The 20140-nt window shown below is 34.0% G+C and overlaps 1 protein-coding gene across 1 annotated transcript; it reads right to left on the bottom strand.

Moving 5' to 3' along the window:
- Positions 1 to 125: 125 nt before the first annotated feature.
- On the bottom strand, positions 126 to 1868 carry LOC110451756 (serine/arginine repetitive matrix protein 5-like). The gene has a single exon (XM_021499927.1). The coding sequence runs from the start codon at positions 1866 to 1868 to the stop codon at positions 126 to 128; it is 1743 nt and encodes a 580-aa protein (XP_021355602.1).
- Positions 1869 to 20140: the final 18272 nt, after the last annotated feature.

The raw sequence follows: 20140 nt of genomic DNA, 5'->3' as shown, positions 1-20140 counted from the left end.
TTCTTTTAAGCGCCACTTCTTTACTTCTTTTAAGCGCCACCTCTTAACTTCTTTTATGTGCCACGTCTTTACTTCTTTTATGTGCCACGTCTTAACTTCTTTTATGTGCTACGTCTTTACTTCTTTTATGTGCTTAAGCGCCACTTCTTTACTTCTTTTAATCGCCACCTCTTAACTTCTTTTATGTGACACGTCTTTACTTCTTTTATGTGCCAATTCTTTACTTCTGTTATGTGCCTCTTTTTAATTCTTTTATCTTCCATTTCTTTTCTTCTTTTATGTGCCATTTCTTTACTTCTTTTATGTGCCACTTCTTTACTTCCTTCATGTGCCATTTCTTTACTTCTTTTATGTGCCATTTCTTTACTTCCTTTATGTGCCACTTCTTTACTTCTTTTATGTGCCACGTCTTTACTTCTTTTATGTGCCACTTCTTTACTTCTGTTATGTGCCATTTCTTTACTTCTTTTATGTTCCATTTCTTTACTTCCTTTATGTGCCATTTCTTTACTTCTTTTATGTGCCACTTCTTTACTTCCTTTATGTGCCATTTCTTTACTTATTTTATGTGCCACTTCTTTATTTCTTTTATGTGCCACTTCTTTACTTCCTTTATGTGCCATTTCTTTACTTCTTTTATGTGCCACTTCTTTACTTCCTTTATGTGCCACGTCTTTACTTCTTTTATGTGCCATTTCTTTACTTCTTTTATGTGCCACTTCTTTACTTCTTTTATGTGCCACGTCTTTACTTCTTTTATGTGCCATTTCTTTTCTTCTTTTATGTGCCATTTCTTTACTTCTTTTATGTGCCACGTCTTTACTTCTTTTATGTGCCACGTCTTTACTTCCTTTATGTGCCATTTCTTTATTTCTTTTATGTGCCACTTCTTTACTTCCTTCATGTGCCATTTCTTTACTTCTTTTATGTGCCACGTCTTTACTTCCTTTATGTGCCATTTCTTTATTTCTTTTATGTGCCACTTCTTTACTTCCTTTATGTGCCATTTCTCTACTTCTTTTATGTGCCATTTCTTTACTTCTTTTATATGCCATTTCTTTACTTCCTTTATGTGCCATTTCTTTTCTTCTTTTATGTTCCATTTCTTTACTTCCTTTATGTTCCATTTCTTTACTTCTTTTATGTGCCACTTCTTTTCTTCCTTTATGTGCCACGTCTTTACTTCTTTTATGTGGTATTTCTTTACTTCTGTTATGTGCCATTTCTTTTCTTCTTTTATGTTCCATTTCTTTACTTCCTTTATGTTCCATTTCTTTACTTCTTTTATGTGCCACTTCTTTCCTTCTTTTATGTGCCACTTCTTTACTTCTGTTATGTGCCACTTCTTTACTTCTTTTATGTGCCACGTTACTTCCTTTATGTGCCACTTCTTTACTTCTTTTATGTTCCATTTCTTTTCTTCTTTTATGTTCCATTTCTTTACTTCCTTTATGTGCCATTTCTTTTCTTCTTTTATGTTCCATTTCTTTACTTCCTTTATGTTCCATTTCTTTACTTCTTTTATGTGCCACTTCTTTACTTGTTTTATGTGCCACGTCTTTACTTCTTTTATGCGCCATTTCTTTTCTTCTTTTATGTGCCATTTCTTTATTTCTTTTATGTGCCACTTCTTTACTTCCTTCATGTGCCATTTCTTTACTTCTTTTATGTGCCACGTCTTTACTTCTGTTATGTGCCATTTCTTTCCTTCTTTTATGTTCCATTTCTTTACTTCCTTTATGTTCCATTTCTTTACTTCTTTTATGTGCCACTTCTTTACTTCCTTCATGTGCCATTTCTTTACTTCTTTTATGTGCCATTTCTTTACTTCTTTTATGTTCCATTTCTTTGCTTCCTTTATGTGCCATTTCTTTACTTCTTTTTGTGCCACTTCTTTACTTCTATTATGTGCCACTACTTTACTTCTTTTAAGCTCCACTTCTTTACTTTAATATGTTACTTCTGTTATGGGTCATTTCTTGACTTCTTTTATGTGCCATTTCTTTACTTCCTTTATGTGCCATTTCTTTACTTCTTTTTGTGCCACTTCTTTACTTCTATTATGTGCCACTACTTTACTTCTTTTAAGCACCACTTCTTTACTTTAATATGTTACTTCTGTTATGGGTCATTTCTTTACTTTTATGTGCCACTATTTTTATGCGCCTCTTCTTTGAACATCATCGTTATTAAATGTCACTTTCCTTTTGCTTAACATTCTTTCACTGGAAGTATAATTAAATCCCTGGTATATCGTTTCCTTTGCTTGCGGTCACTAACAAGGAAATAAAAGGTGACAAAATCAATTGGAAACATAACATCATCTCCCACAAAAAATAACCACATAAATAAAAACAAAAACAAACAAAAAGCATTCGAGATGAACCAGTTACAGCAGAAATGTAGCCTTTTCCCGTGCCACACTTACGTGTAATGGTGGTTCAGGGTGAAATAACCCGTTTCCGTACGAAATTAATAAATAAAACGAACTCCAACAATTTTCATTCTTACTGTGAGATTAGCATTCGCGAACGACTAGCATTATTTCTATATTAAATGCAATGGATTTTAATATCTATTTTATCACATTTCTAGATACGACCGTATAGATGTAGAGTTTTTAAAAGCGAATCTGTCATGGACATATACATATTTCCATCTTGAAATCTGTGACAAATTTTCTATTGCTTTGCTTATAATGTCACAATTTACTTATGTATACATAGACTAGTAAATATACCACATGAAAGTAGACGAGTGTTTAAAACAATCGGATTTGTTTGTCTGTGAATTCGTCAAATCATTCGTGGTGTGGACATTTTTGCGTTAGCAATGCTGGTGATGAGCGCAAAAAATCCAGATAGCGAAATTTAACATTTTTTACAGTACAATATCGGTAATTACATACATGACAATACATTAAATGCTCACTACGTAACACCCCGTAGATATGAGATAAATGAAATGATCGGATAATTAAAGGATAAATATAAACATTAGGCTATAAACGCCTTTTAAAAGACATTTAAAAAACATTGTAATATCTTATGCTGAGACAGCTGGGGATACAATCTAATCTCGTTGTGAATCTAAAAACATAAATATATTATTAATTACCTAATGTTGTGGCTTGTGAAATTCATCAGGCGATAGTGTCTGGGTTCCCACTGCGTACACTTGTCCAAGCGGAGTAAATAACAAACAAAAAGGAGATAGCCGCATTTCTCATAAGCATATTACATATTAAAAACAGATCAACAGCAGGGGGACGATTGAAGCGGTAACTTTATATATTTTTTAAATGTCGACACTGAGGATGTACCAGGACTATCGGTGGAGACGAAACGGTTCTCATCATCCTCTTTTATTCAAATTTAAGAAGCCCTCCTGCTTGCTTTTTCTTTGTAACATTATCACTGCACGTCAGTTATTTTGCATTATTTAAGTTAGCCGACCGGATGACCGTTATCGTATGTGTGAGAGTATTACCACTGATGCAGTGTATATTATCAACTCAATTCCATTGCCACCGATATATTTTCAACTTTCAAACATTCGTTTACTCGGAGAATGTAGAGACAATCCTTAGTTCCAATATATCTTATTCCTTACTCGGAAATTTTTTCTTGTGTGCGCTAAAATGTTAAAAAAATATATGGAACATGCATTTCATTATCATACAATGAAACAAACATACTAAATTATATCTATCAACACACATTGACAAAATTGTCACAAGTATTTGAAAATTATTAGGGACTGTTGAGACCAGAAACAAAGTGAGATACTGGTAAAATGGAGATTTTTGCGGCAAGAAAATGTTCATTTTGTGTTTGCTGGTAAATGAATTAGCGCGAAAATATCCATGCGCGAATATCCATTTGAAGATTATATAGATTATAGATGATTCGAATATGTAGATTTTACAACTATTGTCATCGCGAAAAATTCCGCACAGATTAACGGGTCAAAATGCGAACATTTTCACACGCGAAAAAAACACCACTATACAGTATATAGGATGTATTCAAAGAAATCTCCGAAGACGGTTCCAGAAACACCACATGAAGTCCCGTTCATGATGTTTCCTGTCCAACAAATAAAACCGTTAGTTACCAATAAGAAGTGATAAAGTTAATAACGGTCGTGTGACTTTGGCTTCATACTGCTACGGGTAGCGATTTTCACCGACTCTGTTTCCCGAAGATACTACGACAATATTTTGGCGAGATGAATGAAAAAAGATGTATCCCTCTACCCCGGTTTTGTTGATGACATACAGGCTTTTCTGGATTTAACTCGGGTCAAGATGGCGGCTGCAGCATGTAGAGTAGAAAGCGTGCATCCTCCCGAAGCTCATGAATTCTTCTCTGGAATTTTGAAGAGATTCCTGACGTGTTTCGTTTTGTTTGATTGTCTTTCTGTTGGTATCTAGCTCACGTTCAGGTTAATGCATGTTGTTTTTGTGTGAGATCTGTTCGTGTTGTTGTCTCGGTGTGGTCCATTATTGATGCTTTCGTGTTAATTTTGTGTTGTTGAGTTTCTTCAGTATGTTTTCCTTGTGTGTTAACGCTATAACTAAAGGACATTGTACTTACTTTGTAACTTGCAACCTTCCATTGACAGTGCACTAGTTTGGGACAATAATTTAAGATTACTGTTGCCAGGAGACCTATTGCTTATCCTTCCGGAACACCTGGGCCCGTATTCATGAAACCGGTCTCATGCTCAAACCCACATTCTGTATTCAAGCCCAATTTCTTGTGCCAGTGATAAATTACTAAAAGAATCATGTTTTGTCAATGATATCTTACACATTGCGAAAGACTTTAAGCTGATTACTGTTTTCAGTGTTTACTCTTGATTTTTTTTACCATGTTACATGATTTAAGCAGGTTACAAGAAAGTTGGCTTGAGCACAGAAATCATGCTTGCACATGATAACGGTTTCATGGATACGAGCTTTGGTCTCTATCACACAAATATATATACTTTTCAATTATAAATAATTGTTTCTTCGTTTGCTACATTCTTAATGGGGCATTAATACAATACAATAATATAGGACCAAACTTTTAAATGCGTAAACGTTTGGTTACGTAAAAGAGATACAAAAGGGAAAATCATGGTGTATATGAGTACATTATAATAAAGGAAACGACATGTATAAAAGGGACACAAATAATTTGCTCCATTTTTGCAGCAGCAGGCTTATTCGTTTCTAGCGGCAGCCATTTCTCTATCAGTAAGTTTTCAATGTCAATAGATCAATGATAATTTAGAAAATTAAAAAGGAATAATACTTTTTGAGAATGGATACGAAGACTTACCTTCCCAGGAAGGATATCATTCGCTGAGCCAGACTTGAAAACTACATTTGAATTACCAAAAATTATCAGAAATTCTTGAAGCTATATATCGGTGTGCATAATATTGAGGTTCAAGTGGCAACATAAAGCTTCAATGGACAATTATATATGCTAAAATAATGAAATAATCATGTAAAAGGAAAAACAAAACTAGTTAATCATTTGTCACATTGTAAGGCTCCGAAGTATATAAGTTTAATTCATGACGCCTATCACAACATATATTTTGTTTGTTTGTATTTTTTATCAAAAATTTCTTCAATTTCAAAATTTAGAATGTATTTTATTTTCTAAAATACATTGACGATCTTCTATGTTGAATGTGCTAAAATCATTGGGTATTTCATGTTGCAATTATATTTCTTCTCTGTAATTAAACGAATTTCTCCCCGCGTATTTATAATGAAAGAAATAATGATTTAAGAAGAAAAAAAGACATTTTGGCAGTAACAGTAATTTAATATTATGATTTCATTAATAACTTTGAAAATCATGTCTTCCAAATAGTTCTGAAATAAATTGTATATATTTTGTCACTTACTGAAATAATTTTCTACCTGATTACACGGAGATTTCCAGCATACATATCTCCGCCCATCCGTTTAAATTTCCTTTAAACTGTAATTTTCTTAATGCCCTAGCTTTGGTTTGCAAAAGTACACTTATGTAGTTTCCTGCTGCTTATCCTGAGAAAATGTTAAGTCTTAATGATGTTTGAAATTATCAAAAGTACGTGGAAATTAACAAATAAATGTTATATCCAATTCAAAATGCGCACTTCGGAATAAATATTCCGGTTCTGCCGACTTCAAAGTTACACATTTCATGACTGTAGTATGATCATTAGACACGTTTGACGCATGTCTGACTTTTTATAGTCAGGTTTTGATTGGCTGGTTCATTATAGATAAAATAAAACAGATACGGTGCAAACAAAACTGGATTCCGGAATTTCAACAATCTCTCTATATGCTCCAAAGCTTATTGATTAGTTACCCTGACCAACTTCCGCAAACCGGGTTTTCTAATATAACGAAACCAATATAGTATGTTTTAAGATTCATAATTCGATGCTTTCATAAGAATGAATAAAACATCTGAGAAATATTCCAGCAACTATCTCGTTCTTGAGATTGGAATTCTATTAGTCAATGGAAATACAAAGAAAAAACAAACGGTACTGTGGTACATGTAATGATGTGAATTTTCAAAGTAGAAGAGGTATAATTTATTTGCAGTGGAAATGCCTTTCAAAAATAAAGTGCAAATATTTAAGAAAGCGACATCCGTATGAAATGAGATCTTAAAACACACAATTACATTTGTATGAATAAAAAAGAAACTTTATGGGGTCATTGATACAGCAATCAAAAGTCCAGGTGGAACTGTATATTTCTTTTCCAACTTAAGTAATGCGTCTGTTGTACATGTAGGTTCAGTGCCTCAACAAAGGATATCATTGTGAGGCGTCAGAAACTGCTTACACAATAGGACGTTGCTGGTTACTGTCAAGAACCCGAACCCGAACTCCCGGATACCTACATGTAGGAGCAATTGTTCAGAGCACAATTGCTTTAATGACAAGTTAACGCAAATACTCGGTATTTCATTTAGTGTATTTACAAATATATATAAAAAATAACTCATATTAAATGTTAAACATGTATGTTTATGAAGACTTGAAATAATTATCTGAAGACAGGAAAACCAAAATACTTGTAAATTTAAAGAGAACCTTTGAAAAAGTTTATTTGAAAATCTGAGCTAACGAATCATATTAAAATTATCTTGTTGTGAACAGCCAGAAATTGTTTTTTGGCTTCCAGATATTTTAAACAAGGGTTATGATGTTTCCGTTTTGCATCATGTTGTCTTGTCAACGTAGCCTTCATTATTTTCAATATCATGAGAAGGGCCTGGTTTTGCAAGGTTTGGTTTCCTTAACGAGTCATTATCGCAAATTTTCACAATATGTTTTTAAAAGAAATTTCCAAATATCTATAAGTATTGTTGTGTTTCATGTCTTCAGGTGTGTAGCCGGAATGTAAAATTCAGCGTTTTAGCCAGTGCTTCTGTCCAGGAACTTCATCTATGTGTCGTCAATGTTAACATCACTTTAGTTGTGTCAACGGTGTTTTCTTCTCATATTTTTGCCACACATCAGTTATTAGAGACATGCATAATATTTGTTATAAATCATCAATATAGTTTTACAACTTATTGATATTTGTACTTTTGGTAGAATTTGGCCCAGTAAGACAAAACAATTGATACTCCATCATTACTGCTCTCAATGCTAAACACGAATACCGAGTCAAAATGGAAATTCAACACTTAACGAATGTTTAGTGACATAAATCATTGAATTCACTTTATAGTTAGTTAGCATTTATTTCCCTCAAACTACTTTAATCCTGCGCTGGTTCGTAGAATTGGGAGTTTCGTTTTTGTTTCTGCCCAGGGAACATTGAAGATGAATATGTCTGCTGTGTATCTTTCAACATTTGGACCTCTCACTTTTCTTTCGTCTCATAGGTACTCTTTCCTTTCGGCATTGTCTCGTTAGGCACCCGTCTTCAAATGACATTTAGCTGTTGTGAGGCCATTTAACACTGACGGAAGAACAGAAACAAATTTGCAGTAAAAGCGGACAATTGCGGAATTTGTCTGTTCATTCTATGCTCATAGTGAGTCTGTTTTGTCGCACTAGCATACATGTATTGTCGTGCTGATCTAGGTACATTGTATGAGCGACCATTTCTACACAGCAAAAAATAATAAGCATAGACAGTATAAAATGTGTGTGTCACCTAATAAATGTTTATTCTGAAATGGAAAATAAATAATATTCAGTTGCTTCCTTGCGAAAATAGGAACACACGTCTAAAAAAAATCAGAGTTACACAGGTTTTTTTGGTAAAAGATTTAAACATTTTTTGCAAAAAGACATTTTGTTGTTAGGATTAATGAGCATTACTATCAAAACATTACTGTATGTTGAAAATGTAACACAAAAAGGAAACAACAACAACCAAGGTGATACCTAAACAAACGGAACATATTTTGTGAATCTCAACAATACATCGTAAGTGACGTCAGCTGCATCGGAAGTATAAGCGTTTTTTTGCACCACATGTCGAACACAGTATGGTGTTTCCCGCAAAATTCAATTGGGTATGTAGATGTCTTACGATGGAAAACATAGTGAAAAAATCTTTCATTATGATAGACGCTGAAATCACCCAGGTCGAAATAATTCCTCAGTGTAGATCTACGCCTTTCTGGTAGAGAACCCTGAAATCAAGAGTAGTGTTTTCTTCAACATAAGGCATCTATCCCGAAAACTCTGAATTTGTATACCACTTTGGTTTCGCACAGTGTCATTTTAGCTGTTTTCGGGAAAACATAATTTCGCTCCGATTTGAAAAAGCAAACAATTCTGACGTTGTATGCTATTCAATCATAATGCATATCATATTGCAGTTGTTCTTAAGCAGATTCTTCCTATACTCAAATATTGCGAACATTTCAATGCGGCAAAAATACTATGTATACAGTACAAAGAACAGGCTCTCAAATAGCCAAATAACTGTGACATGTTTACACTAAAAGCAAGGGGAGGCTGAAATGTTACTGCAGCTAAAAAACACACACTTAAATGGCTTGAAATTAAGATAACAAATCTTGAAAATATTTCAGGTTGGATGTACAAGTTGATACGCATATATAAGAGAAATTAACATAAGAATTTGGACAAGATCAGACAAGAATTGGAATGTGTTAAATCTACTATTTTGAAACAGATAATAAACTTACCTATTTCAAACAGCAATGTATTGATGTGTTATTTGCTTGGTCATGTAAAATCAAATCAAATTATCTGGAAGGTGTTAGTTTTGTAAATGACATACGATCCCACAAAGACCAACAAGACTCAGTTTGAACATAAAGATGCATTGCAACATTCATTTCAGAATTACTTAGCAAATTGAAGTTAAATGTAACGTACGAATGAACCCTATATATTACCTTCACACTGTAACGAGTTCCCCTTTCACGGTGGACCTACTGCAGCTGGGGGTCATATAGCGGGAGAGAGACATTCATTGTGGCCCCTTATCTGCCCCGAATCCCTTATCACATCAATCATTATCAGCACGGTTTTTTCAATGACTTGTTAGTTTACAGATATTGAAACATTGCTGCAAATATTAAATGATGTTTCACAAATGACGCTTGTTTTGAAGTGATTCAGAATATCATATTCAAGGGAGAAATACAACGCAAGTGTTGGCTTCAAAAGGGTAAGACTCTTTTAACATCCAATACTTGATACAGTTTGTAAGGATAACTCTACTTGGTCTATTGGCTTTATCACTGAATCTGTATAGACAAACTAATGCTACAATGTACATAGGATTTGGATCTCAATATTCCAGATAGATCGCTTTGTTCCGTTCTTTTGAATGAACCTTACATTGATATTTTTGTTATATTATTGCATAATTTTGAATGCTAAACAATATGTATATGAAAAAGAAAATTAACATACAAAACAAAGGATCACTTTGCTGCAGTGTACTTGATGAACGCACAAATATTGCTTCATGTCTGACTAAAAACATTGCAAATGCAAATATTTCTGAAGTATGGTTTTTGTAACATGGAATGTTTGACTTGTACTTTTTGGTGGTTTTATATTTTCAAATTACAGTTAAACCTCGTTATACTGCCACCATTTGTCTAAAGAAATTTTGGTGTTATAAAGGGGTTTTGTGATAAATTGAGTAAAATGTATAGATGGACATCGAAATATATTGGCGATATACGAGGTGACAAATGAAACGATAAGTACCATAAGTGTTTTACTAATAACGTCCATTTGATCTTAATTGTTTATCAAATTAATATTTATGATTTTATTCAAAAATATTTATCACATCACCACTATGTATCTGCAGCCACTATAAAACAATAAATCGATATTAGTTATGAGGAAGGGGGCATCATATAAAATGTTGAACTTTTGTCCAATTCTTTTTGATTATATCAAATAAAATAAAGTAAAACCTTGCTATAATGCCCCTTGTTTCATTTGTCATCTCGTCTACCGCCAACATATTTCGATTCCCCCTTTTCTTCCTTTATTAGAAATTCCTCAGTACAACTCCTTCAACCTATTGCCAAACCCCTTTATAACACCGTTTCTTTTTTTGGACAAATGGTAGCAGTATAACGAGGTTTTACTGTTTACTCAATATAAAACCAAGTATATTATTAAACAGCGTTACACATCCATAATGAAATAATGCCCTCTGTGTACATTTTGTGATATGATTGTGATATATTGGTGATGTCTTCAAAGCTGTTTTACAAGATTTTGCACAGTATTCATTTATTCAAAATATGATGACCTTCATAACGTTAACATTTGCAAAATGGTTACAAACGTCTTTAACTTAAATCGATCAGCAATTAATAGCTTGCGATATTTAGGTTAAATGCCCAAATAATTGTTATTTTCAAATTCAATTTTTGCTTTTTGTTTTTCTGATACATTTAACAGAACCAGTAACCTTTCTTGTGTTTCAACATTAAATATATACATTCAAAGACAAAATCCGACCTGAAAGATAATAAGGTGACGAGTAATCGTTTTCTTAACATACCTTGTTATATATCCGGCAATAGTGGTTTAATGTCAATTCAAAATGACAACAACCGAGACTGAAGAGACACCAAAACAAAAGGAAAGGCATCACGAACCCCTATTCCCCTCTCACACATCACCACCCCTCTTCAAGAAAAATAGACAAAATAATGAAAGATAGAAAAAAGGGAAAAACACAACACCAGGTCATACGACAGTTAAGTTTCGTAAATGTCAATTAATCCCTCTTCCCGAGTAGAAAAAGGTCTGTTATTTAGTTTATTCGAAGGAAGGCATGCTTAAATTCAAACATTATTTCGGATAGAACGAGGTCGGTTTAGACGGCCTGCGCTGTAATTGATCACACTACATGTACAACAGTAGTCTCACAAACCGTACTTGAACGAGTTCATCTGATGAAAACAAACAGTTTCACATTTGCTTTTCTACATCAGGATAAAAGAATGATAGTAAGTGTTTCGAATTCGGCCAGAAATTGGGAGGTCAAGACCTCTGGAACGAGGAGGGATTAAAGCGATAAAAATTACCACACTTAAACAATTATACACAGATTGACGTTTACTTTCGTTTCGTTTGTGAGAGAAATGTTCGCCATCTTAGCCCAATCGCCATAAATGTCATTTCAAATATCCGTCGGAACCTCATGAGAGGGTATCTATTTGTTCCACTAGTGTACATTTCATGTTCCCTTTCTTACTATCAGTACATCCGAGGGACAGCTCAGCTATAAAACGTTTTATTGGTATCAAATGTTATTATCGACCCCTCCAACAGTCGCAGTACTTTTCTCTATAACGCTAAATGCAGTCTTTGATCGAGGTAGTATTATCAGAGAACGATCAGCTCTTCGTGCTGATTTTGGCTCCGTCGGAACTGAAACCTACAGGGAAGGTGACACGTTTGTTTCAACTATTATAACCGTCTGTGATAATTTGCCAGAAGGTCCTTATCGCTTATGTTGAACCTTTGAAATCGAAATTAGTTGGAGAAAATGCCAGACAAACTCAACCGTTTAACTTCACGCCCTTACAGCCCCTCAATCATTTCTTTGTTTTTACACATGGGTTTTGTTTCGTGTGGACTCAGTTTACGATTTTTATGTGTTCTAAGGATGTTAAAACAAGGTATTTCGTGAATTGGAATACATGTCTTATTAACTTCAAACACTTTCCTTTAATGCGTCAGAAACATTCAAACAATACAAAGGGTAGCTATAAAAATCCATCACGGAAGTCAAAAATGCACTTTACAATTCGTTCATTTATTGTTAGTCAAGGAATGTGTTCCATATACCTATTTTAGTTGTTATTTTATATTTCAGACTATATAATTTATCGCAGTGTGGCGCCATATTTATTTGACTAAAACTACTTAAATATATGTTTTATTTCCCGTCCTTATACCTTTGCTACTTGTTTATTATTTGGTGTCTGCATATTTCTAGTGATATTATGTATTTTTGATAAGTGTTAATGCCTAAATGGAATTTAATAGTGTTCTAAAAGTGAAAGTACTCTTAATTGGTGATGACATTTGCCAAAAATAAATATGTTCCGTATAACTTTACTTATTATTATCTCTGCAATACGGAATCAGTCATTTACGCACCATTTCCCAAAGACTAGATGTCGTTAATCGTTGTAAATTATTGAATATACATTGACTCTGACTTTTAATATTTTAACGGATAACATTTCCACACTCTGCTAAATTATATTAAATATTGATATTGAATCTTGCTGTATGCAGATTCATGTTCTTTTGAAGGCAATATTCCTTTATTTTAACATTGATCCAAAATAGCAAATATCATTTTACAAATCGATCAATTACAATAAAAATATTAATATTTGATAAAACAAAATTCAAATAAAACGAATGAAATGTTAAATATAATGTTGCTGTATTTTTGCATTTTGTCTTACATCATGTAATCAAATGTTCTGCTCTTCTTAAGAGTACTCCAGACATTTAGAATATTAATATAAGTTGAAAATATTCCTTTCTTTTTTAAAAATGTCTTCGGAGCGCATTTATATTTTTTCTGTACGTCAACATCATAAATACTGCTTGCATATTCATAAAAACTGAATAGGTAGTGTTCTAACTTAAACAAAACGATTACCATCCCATAAAAGAGTGAGGTCAATTTTAATAGGTAAGAGAGTACGTATAAAAAGGCGTAGTGATAAGAAATTATAAAACCTTAGATAAACGAGTAACTCGGACAACAAGGGCCATTGTGATTTAATTAACACGTTTGGAGGCACTAAGCAGCACACACGCGACACGTAGAAAAACCCGTGCCCACTTCCGTTAATACCTCACGTGTTTATGTACGGCGTCAGCTATTTCAATTAACCAGAAAATTGTAAGGAGATAGTAATTCGTAACACGCAAGGCTCACGCGTATGGTTGTCTGCCTAAAAACCAAAACCCGGAACTTAAAGACAAGTTCACGGAGTTCGGTGCTTTGACACGTAATGCTTTTGTTATCGGAAGCTCGATGCGCATCATTAACACGCAGTAAAACGCACTTCCGGAGAGATACGACATGATGAAATATAACGTTTAGCATAATGTCACTGTGATATAGCGTAACCGATTTCATCGTTTTAGAATACTATGGGCTACTACTTCTAGAGCTTCTACTACACCATAGAATATCACTTATTTTATCGTTTCATTTTTTACTTGATGAAGATTTTATAAAAAATATATATTTCCACAACGAAACGATCTATTTGGAATTTAATTTTAAACGTATTTAACCGAAAGAAAGTCATTGTTCAAATATTGTCATGCGTCATCTGCGCGTAACAAAATTGTGATTATAAATGTTTCAGAGAACTCGTTTTTCTTGCGAACGGTATTTTTATTCATGGCAAATAACTATACTGGAGTTGATTGATAAATATATACTTCTTGGTTTCTTTCGTATGTGTTTTTTAAGTTCCGGTGGCAAAAGTTAATTCAACTTCGATAAGAATGGAAACCAGACTCTTAAGGTTCATTGCATGAATTAACGTAATTATTGTGAACCAAAATTTTGGAAAAACCAGCTGAGTACAAGCTGGTTTTCCCCTGTAATGTACTATAGCAAGCCTGCCCAGGTGACTGGGATCCATGTCTTTATTTTCAATAAATCTTCTGAGTCATATAACAAATGAGTCAGAAATGGTCTGCCTTTTGTGTTATAAGAATGTATAAACCATAGTGGGAACTGTAATAAGCAAATCTTTTGTAGGAAAGAAGAAAATGAGAGATTGAAAAAACCGGACACGAGCAAGTCTGGCGATGCGCCACATATAACTGCTCCTTCGGTAAATCTGGTCTGAGAGAAGAGATACTTTACTGAAAAGTCAGATTTGTTCCATGGCTGATGTTCCATGATTTTCTTTTCGTTTGCGTGTATCAGCGAGGTGTGCCTGTCTGGCCATTTGTCTTCTTCTTCCGTATCTTGGAGGTGCGTGTCGTAATAGCCCATCCTACCACAGACAACCAAGCACAAACCAACATTATCCAATTTTCCTTCAAATTATGCATGCAAACGTATTGAACGTAGTTCAATCGACAACCGACTATTTTTTGCCATTTTTATTATCAATTCTACTTTAACCATTATATAATGTAGTATTTAACTCCGATAGTTCCGCAGACTACGTCCATCAATGTCAAAGCTTTGCTATATCTTTGCAGTATCTCGGGGCTTTTTCGTCCAAAACTTGCCAAAGTTTAAGCCTAATAGGAATTCTAATGTAAACAATCGGTATTCAATTTGCATATTCACCGTGTAAATTTGTTTAAGGAATTACACCTTTAAGTTAACACTTACAACCGTATACATTGTGTTTATTACAGTCCAGAAGAAATGTTTCCAATTTACATATCTAGCTGGACAAAAAGCTACAAATTAAGCAATGGTAAGTATATAGACGGTATCCAAGTTACGCTGTTTCATACCCTTTAATAGTAGAGTCAAACATTTTTATATTATTACCTAATAATCTAGTAGTTGGTCCGATAGACAATGTGTTTATATGAAACACTGTGGGGTAAGTGCTCCTTTTCAGCAGTGATGGAAGGGTCTGTATTCTTCAGTGACATACGTCAGTTACGACACGAAATGCCCGTATGGTAATACGGAAGGTCACGCGATGGGGCAGACATATGTTTCAGAGTTAGGGCGGAATTCACTAAAGGAACGTCCCATCCGAAGAAACCTCCATGTTTGTTCTCGGTACGTCAGGTCTATTAAAAGTGTCATCTTGACTTTTTTTTTGCATCCGATCAAAGTGTCTGAAGGATATTTGAATAAGGTCAAGGTCACAGTTTTGTAGGGCAAACGGTATAGGTCAAGGTCAAATACTGATAGGTCATCGGCATTAACTCACTTTGCAATCACACGTAATGTTTCCAACCTATACTTTGACGTTCCTTAATCTTTCCCTCTTTCAATCAGACTTGCTATATTTTTAGATTGAATTACAATTACTACCTTGTAATTGGAATTTCTTGTGAGTAACTTGTCATTTTTCGGGGAATGGCAATTTTTTATAAAAAAGGAATCATTTTCTTGTTTTGCAATATTGTTCATTACTATTTATCGTATTTGAAGAACTTGCTTCTTAAACGTAACTTACAAAAATACCATTTTGTCATAAAATGTTTTATAAAGTAAATAAAACGTTATCATTGTGACGTTGTCCCACTGGGGATGAAGAGGATAAGTAAGTAAGTAATTGTGACGTTACAGTTATAAGTCCTATTGTCTTTGTTATCTTTGATCCACTGTGTCCCATAGGAATGTATTGCCTGCTTTTGTTGTAATCTGTTGATTACTTTTTATTTCTATTTCTTTTCGTTCTCTCATCATTTGTATTGCTTTTTACACGTTATTGTTAATGTTTTTGTTCTCTTGATATTTTCAATTCCTTTCCATATTCTTGTTATTTTATAAGAGGTTTTTATTTACTTTCAATATTTTTGTTGTCTTGACATCTTTATTCAGTTTCACTGTGCAAATATTTTTATCAAAGTAAAAAAAGAAAAGAAATCATAATCTTGCTTGTCTCCTCCATTTATTATATTTCTTTTGTACATATTATTGAAACAACTATGAATAAACTATTGTCTGTACCCGTGTCCTACATAGCTGTTGTTTTTGCAGTCTTCTACAGCTTCAATGTTTTGCTTTTGTTTCACTAGAAGATGAGACAACAAGCGATAATATAACAACACAGTCAAAATAATACAGAGGTACCTTTTTGAAAGTCTGGGTTTTTATATTTTCTTTCTTTAAGAACAGTAACGACCTTTCAATCGTATCATTTAAGCTGCTTTCCCCTTTATATGGTTTCACAAACATACATGTACCTAAAGCAATTAATTTGACATGGACAATCAGTAACCTAAAACAACACCTATCTGAAGACTCTTTTCCGGAAAGGTCCTTCACAGATTGTTCCGACGCCGCGAGTGGCAGGCACCCTCGCCTACAAGCTCTCCGGGGTTCTAACGCCGTTTAACTACGCTGGTGCCCAACCTAGATTTCCTCGTTCTTCAGGTTCCAGTGAAGGCAATGTGCTTGGTATTAACAGCAATTAACATACAGTGTCTACTAGTCAGTGTAATCCAATGGCATTTCTATAAATCCGTGCGTAGAAGCTGGAATAAATACTATTGATCCCCTATATTTCGCGATATACTAGTATGCACTACGTAATTTGACGTTGGGATTGGATCGCGCGGGATTTAAATTTTATCACGAATGTTAATTGTCAAATTGGAAATTTTACGTATCAACTTTTACAGTATTAAGGAGCAATCTTAGCAGGAGGTCCATGTCTTTAATTTGCCCCTTTATGGTATTCACTTACACGCGCATGAATAGCTTGCAGCATAATGGTAAAGCATGCCTTATCAAAAGTAATTTCCAGCGTCACTTGTATTTGAGATTACCATTTTACAAATTCATCTTCTTTAAATTTATCAGCGGTACATATTTTTGCGAAACTAATTTCTGTTAACAGAACAAAAAAATGTTTATTTATAAAGCTTGCTCTGATCTGGTCATGACACTCGATCACACAACTTTTTGTATTGAATGAAAAACAGTTTAAAAAAGAAGGGTAAACTAAAAATAAAATAAAATACGGATAAGAAACAGAAGTATTTAAGATTTTTATTTTTATTTTTGTAAGCATATTTGTCAGCGATCCGAATCCTTTTATTACCTTTATATAGTGTTTTTACACCCGAGGCACATGGTTTTGGTTGGTTCTCCAATGACGCCACTGCGGTGGTGATGGGCGCTGATTTAGAGCCCGCCGAAATGTAAAATGCTCGCCGCCTCCGTGCGTTGGAATCTCACGTCAATGTCGGCCGTTATTATATGCAGTATTTGTCTGCTTAACTAAATGTTGCTTCTATTTATTTCATTAGTTTGCGAACATGACTAACATATTTCACACGGCGGCAGTGCCAACACTAAGACCCTATAGTGAGCCTACATGGCTTTACGGGGCCATAAATGATACACAAAATGCCATTATTTAAAAGCAGCTAATTTGACAATGACAAGCGCCAATTATAGGTAAACCGCCATTAGTTGATGTTCAAAGGTAGTGCGCCGGATCGGGTATCTCATGGGAGACAGGACGGCCCCGCCCCACCGGACTCGAGGGCGCTGAATACAGATTTGCTATGACAGGGAACACCTCCGCTGTGCTGTTCCGGTTTTATTTGTCGGTAATGTTGCGAATAACGTGTGAACGATGATATCAACACGGTAAGAAAGGGTGATATGTTTAACGTTTATTCTCAATGGCTTGCAAATTTGATATAAACGACTATCAGCTACATGATCGTCAGCAAACGTGTGCTGTGCGATATATTTTTCTTCTGATGAGTTTTTTTTTCTTCCCATAGGTTTGTTTAAGCGGTATACATAAGAGATACATTTCTCCAGAGCAAACTTTATACATTTAACGCATTACATAATAAAACTTGGCGATATTGCAACGATATTTGATATTTTGGTGAATTATTTTGATGAAACAAATTTGCAAATAATTGTTAGCCGTTGTAATACATTGAGAGATTGCCTACTAGCACGTGCTATGATTGTAGTCCCACTTTGCAGCATTTTTTCTTTGTCGTATAGAAATTTTAACTTAATTTGAGGTTATCGTATATCAGAAACGGATACAAATAAGGTTTATAATGTGGCTGCAGACATATAAAATGAAGTGAAATCAGACCATTCTGGCGTCAACGTTACCACTTCGGGAAGGGCAGACAGTCATGAAAACAATATAAAGATATAAACTACCACAGACTTCTGTTTGGTAGGCTGATGCGTGCAAATGACCAGCATTTTGATTTATATTCATATGAATATATACAAGATCGGTAAACTCCTTGCTTTAATGGGTCTTAATTTCTCCTAGTACCTGTACAATTTTAGGCCTCCCTCGGTAAAATCATTTAGTTCAAGTATTAATATTGCCGTTCAGTGTTATATTTTACTTGTATACTTAATTTTTATAAAAAAAATCCTCATTATCATCATTAATTCGATCCCTTTACGGTTTTGTTTTTTTAAACAAACTGAGGGTAGCATTTCTTTATATTCATTAATATCAATGTACTGTTACAGATTAAAAATAGTTTAATTTTCTATATATTATATTATATCATAATATGTTATATTGTATTTACCTTCGTATGGCATTGCCAATATATAAACCTACCATATGCAGATGGCATTCATATAGGCTTTGCATGACATTCATATATGCTATGCATGACATCCATATAGGCTATGCATGACATTCATAAAAGCTATGCATGACATTCATATAGGCTATGTATGACATTCATATAGTCTATAAATTACATGGGCCAATTGATGACGTCATAATCGTTTCGTTAGATACCACTTACTCTACCCTGGACAGATTGCTATTCTTTTCATTAAACACGCATATATGATAAATAAATTATTTGAACTATATGCTGAATAACAACAAATTGAATAAAGAAAATCATGAAAGATGAACGAATAACACACACACACACAGATAAACAGATTCATAAAATGGTAAATAATAGTATTGAACTGCTTTCAGTCGACATGCATCAAGGTAAAATGATTGCAAAATGGAAAAGCATGACAGAGGTAAAATCCAACAGGAAGCTCTAGAGGTCTTCATTGAATTCCCATTAGTCCAGATGACATTCAATTTGCCTATGAATGCCACTGAAAGAAGTTAATTGCTTAAAGAATCTATAGTTTAAAATTTATTTATGTCTGGTAATATATATTTATTCATATTAACAATACATAATCAGCAATGATTCCGAACACTTAGTACTTATACAATGTCCTTTTCGTAAGGTTAGATACGACAGCAGATAAAGTGATCATTTAATCGTATTGGAAGTAAGTTCTAACGCACATTCATAATTGAATTTCGTAGAATGGCAGAACTATATAGGGGACTTGTAAACAATGTAACAGTTATCGATAAATATAAATAGCAGTGATACTCAAGTAAGAACTGACACCTCGGAGTGATGTCCGTCTATATATCAACAAAACGATGTATGACTTGATGTACGCATGTGCACACCTATTGCGCTCACTCACACATTCATATCTATCATACACACAGCACAAACAAGTACGTACATAGATATAAATTAAGATAATTACATATGCGTTGATTATCATGTATTGTCAGTTAAAACGCTTGCTATGCATACTATAATTCCGCTAAGATGTAAAGATATTAATATTAGCTGCTTTCGGTAAATGTATTTGACTATATTATAACAAAAAATTAAATCAACTACAGGGAATACGCTACAGAAAATTATGTCTGGTTGCCGAGTTACATGTACCACCAGGTGGTAAAATGAAACAAAAGATCAAAATATTAGAAGAAGAAGAACAAAAAAGGCAGTATAAAGTTTAAAGTTCGTCAAAACTGGAACCATTCCTTAGTAGTGTCTTTATCCCTAACTCAGCTATTGTTCACTCATTCAATGTTCCCTGGACAAGACGTTCTTTGGTTGACAGAATCATGTTTCCTTT

This window comes from Mizuhopecten yessoensis, unplaced genomic scaffold (assembly GCF_002113885.1).
Source record: "Mizuhopecten yessoensis strain PY_sf001 unplaced genomic scaffold, ASM211388v2 scaffold6169, whole genome shotgun sequence".
In the NCBI taxonomy this organism is placed as follows: Eukaryota; Metazoa; Mollusca; class Bivalvia; order Pectinida; family Pectinidae; genus Mizuhopecten; species Mizuhopecten yessoensis.
This window is presented reverse-complemented; position numbering and strand designations above follow the sequence as displayed.

Excerpts from the sequence above, each read along its gene's own strand:
- LOC110451756 (XM_021499927.1), bottom strand. The coding sequence starts at position 1,868 with ATGGCACATAAAGGAAGCAAAGAAATGGAACATAAAAGAAGTAAAGAA.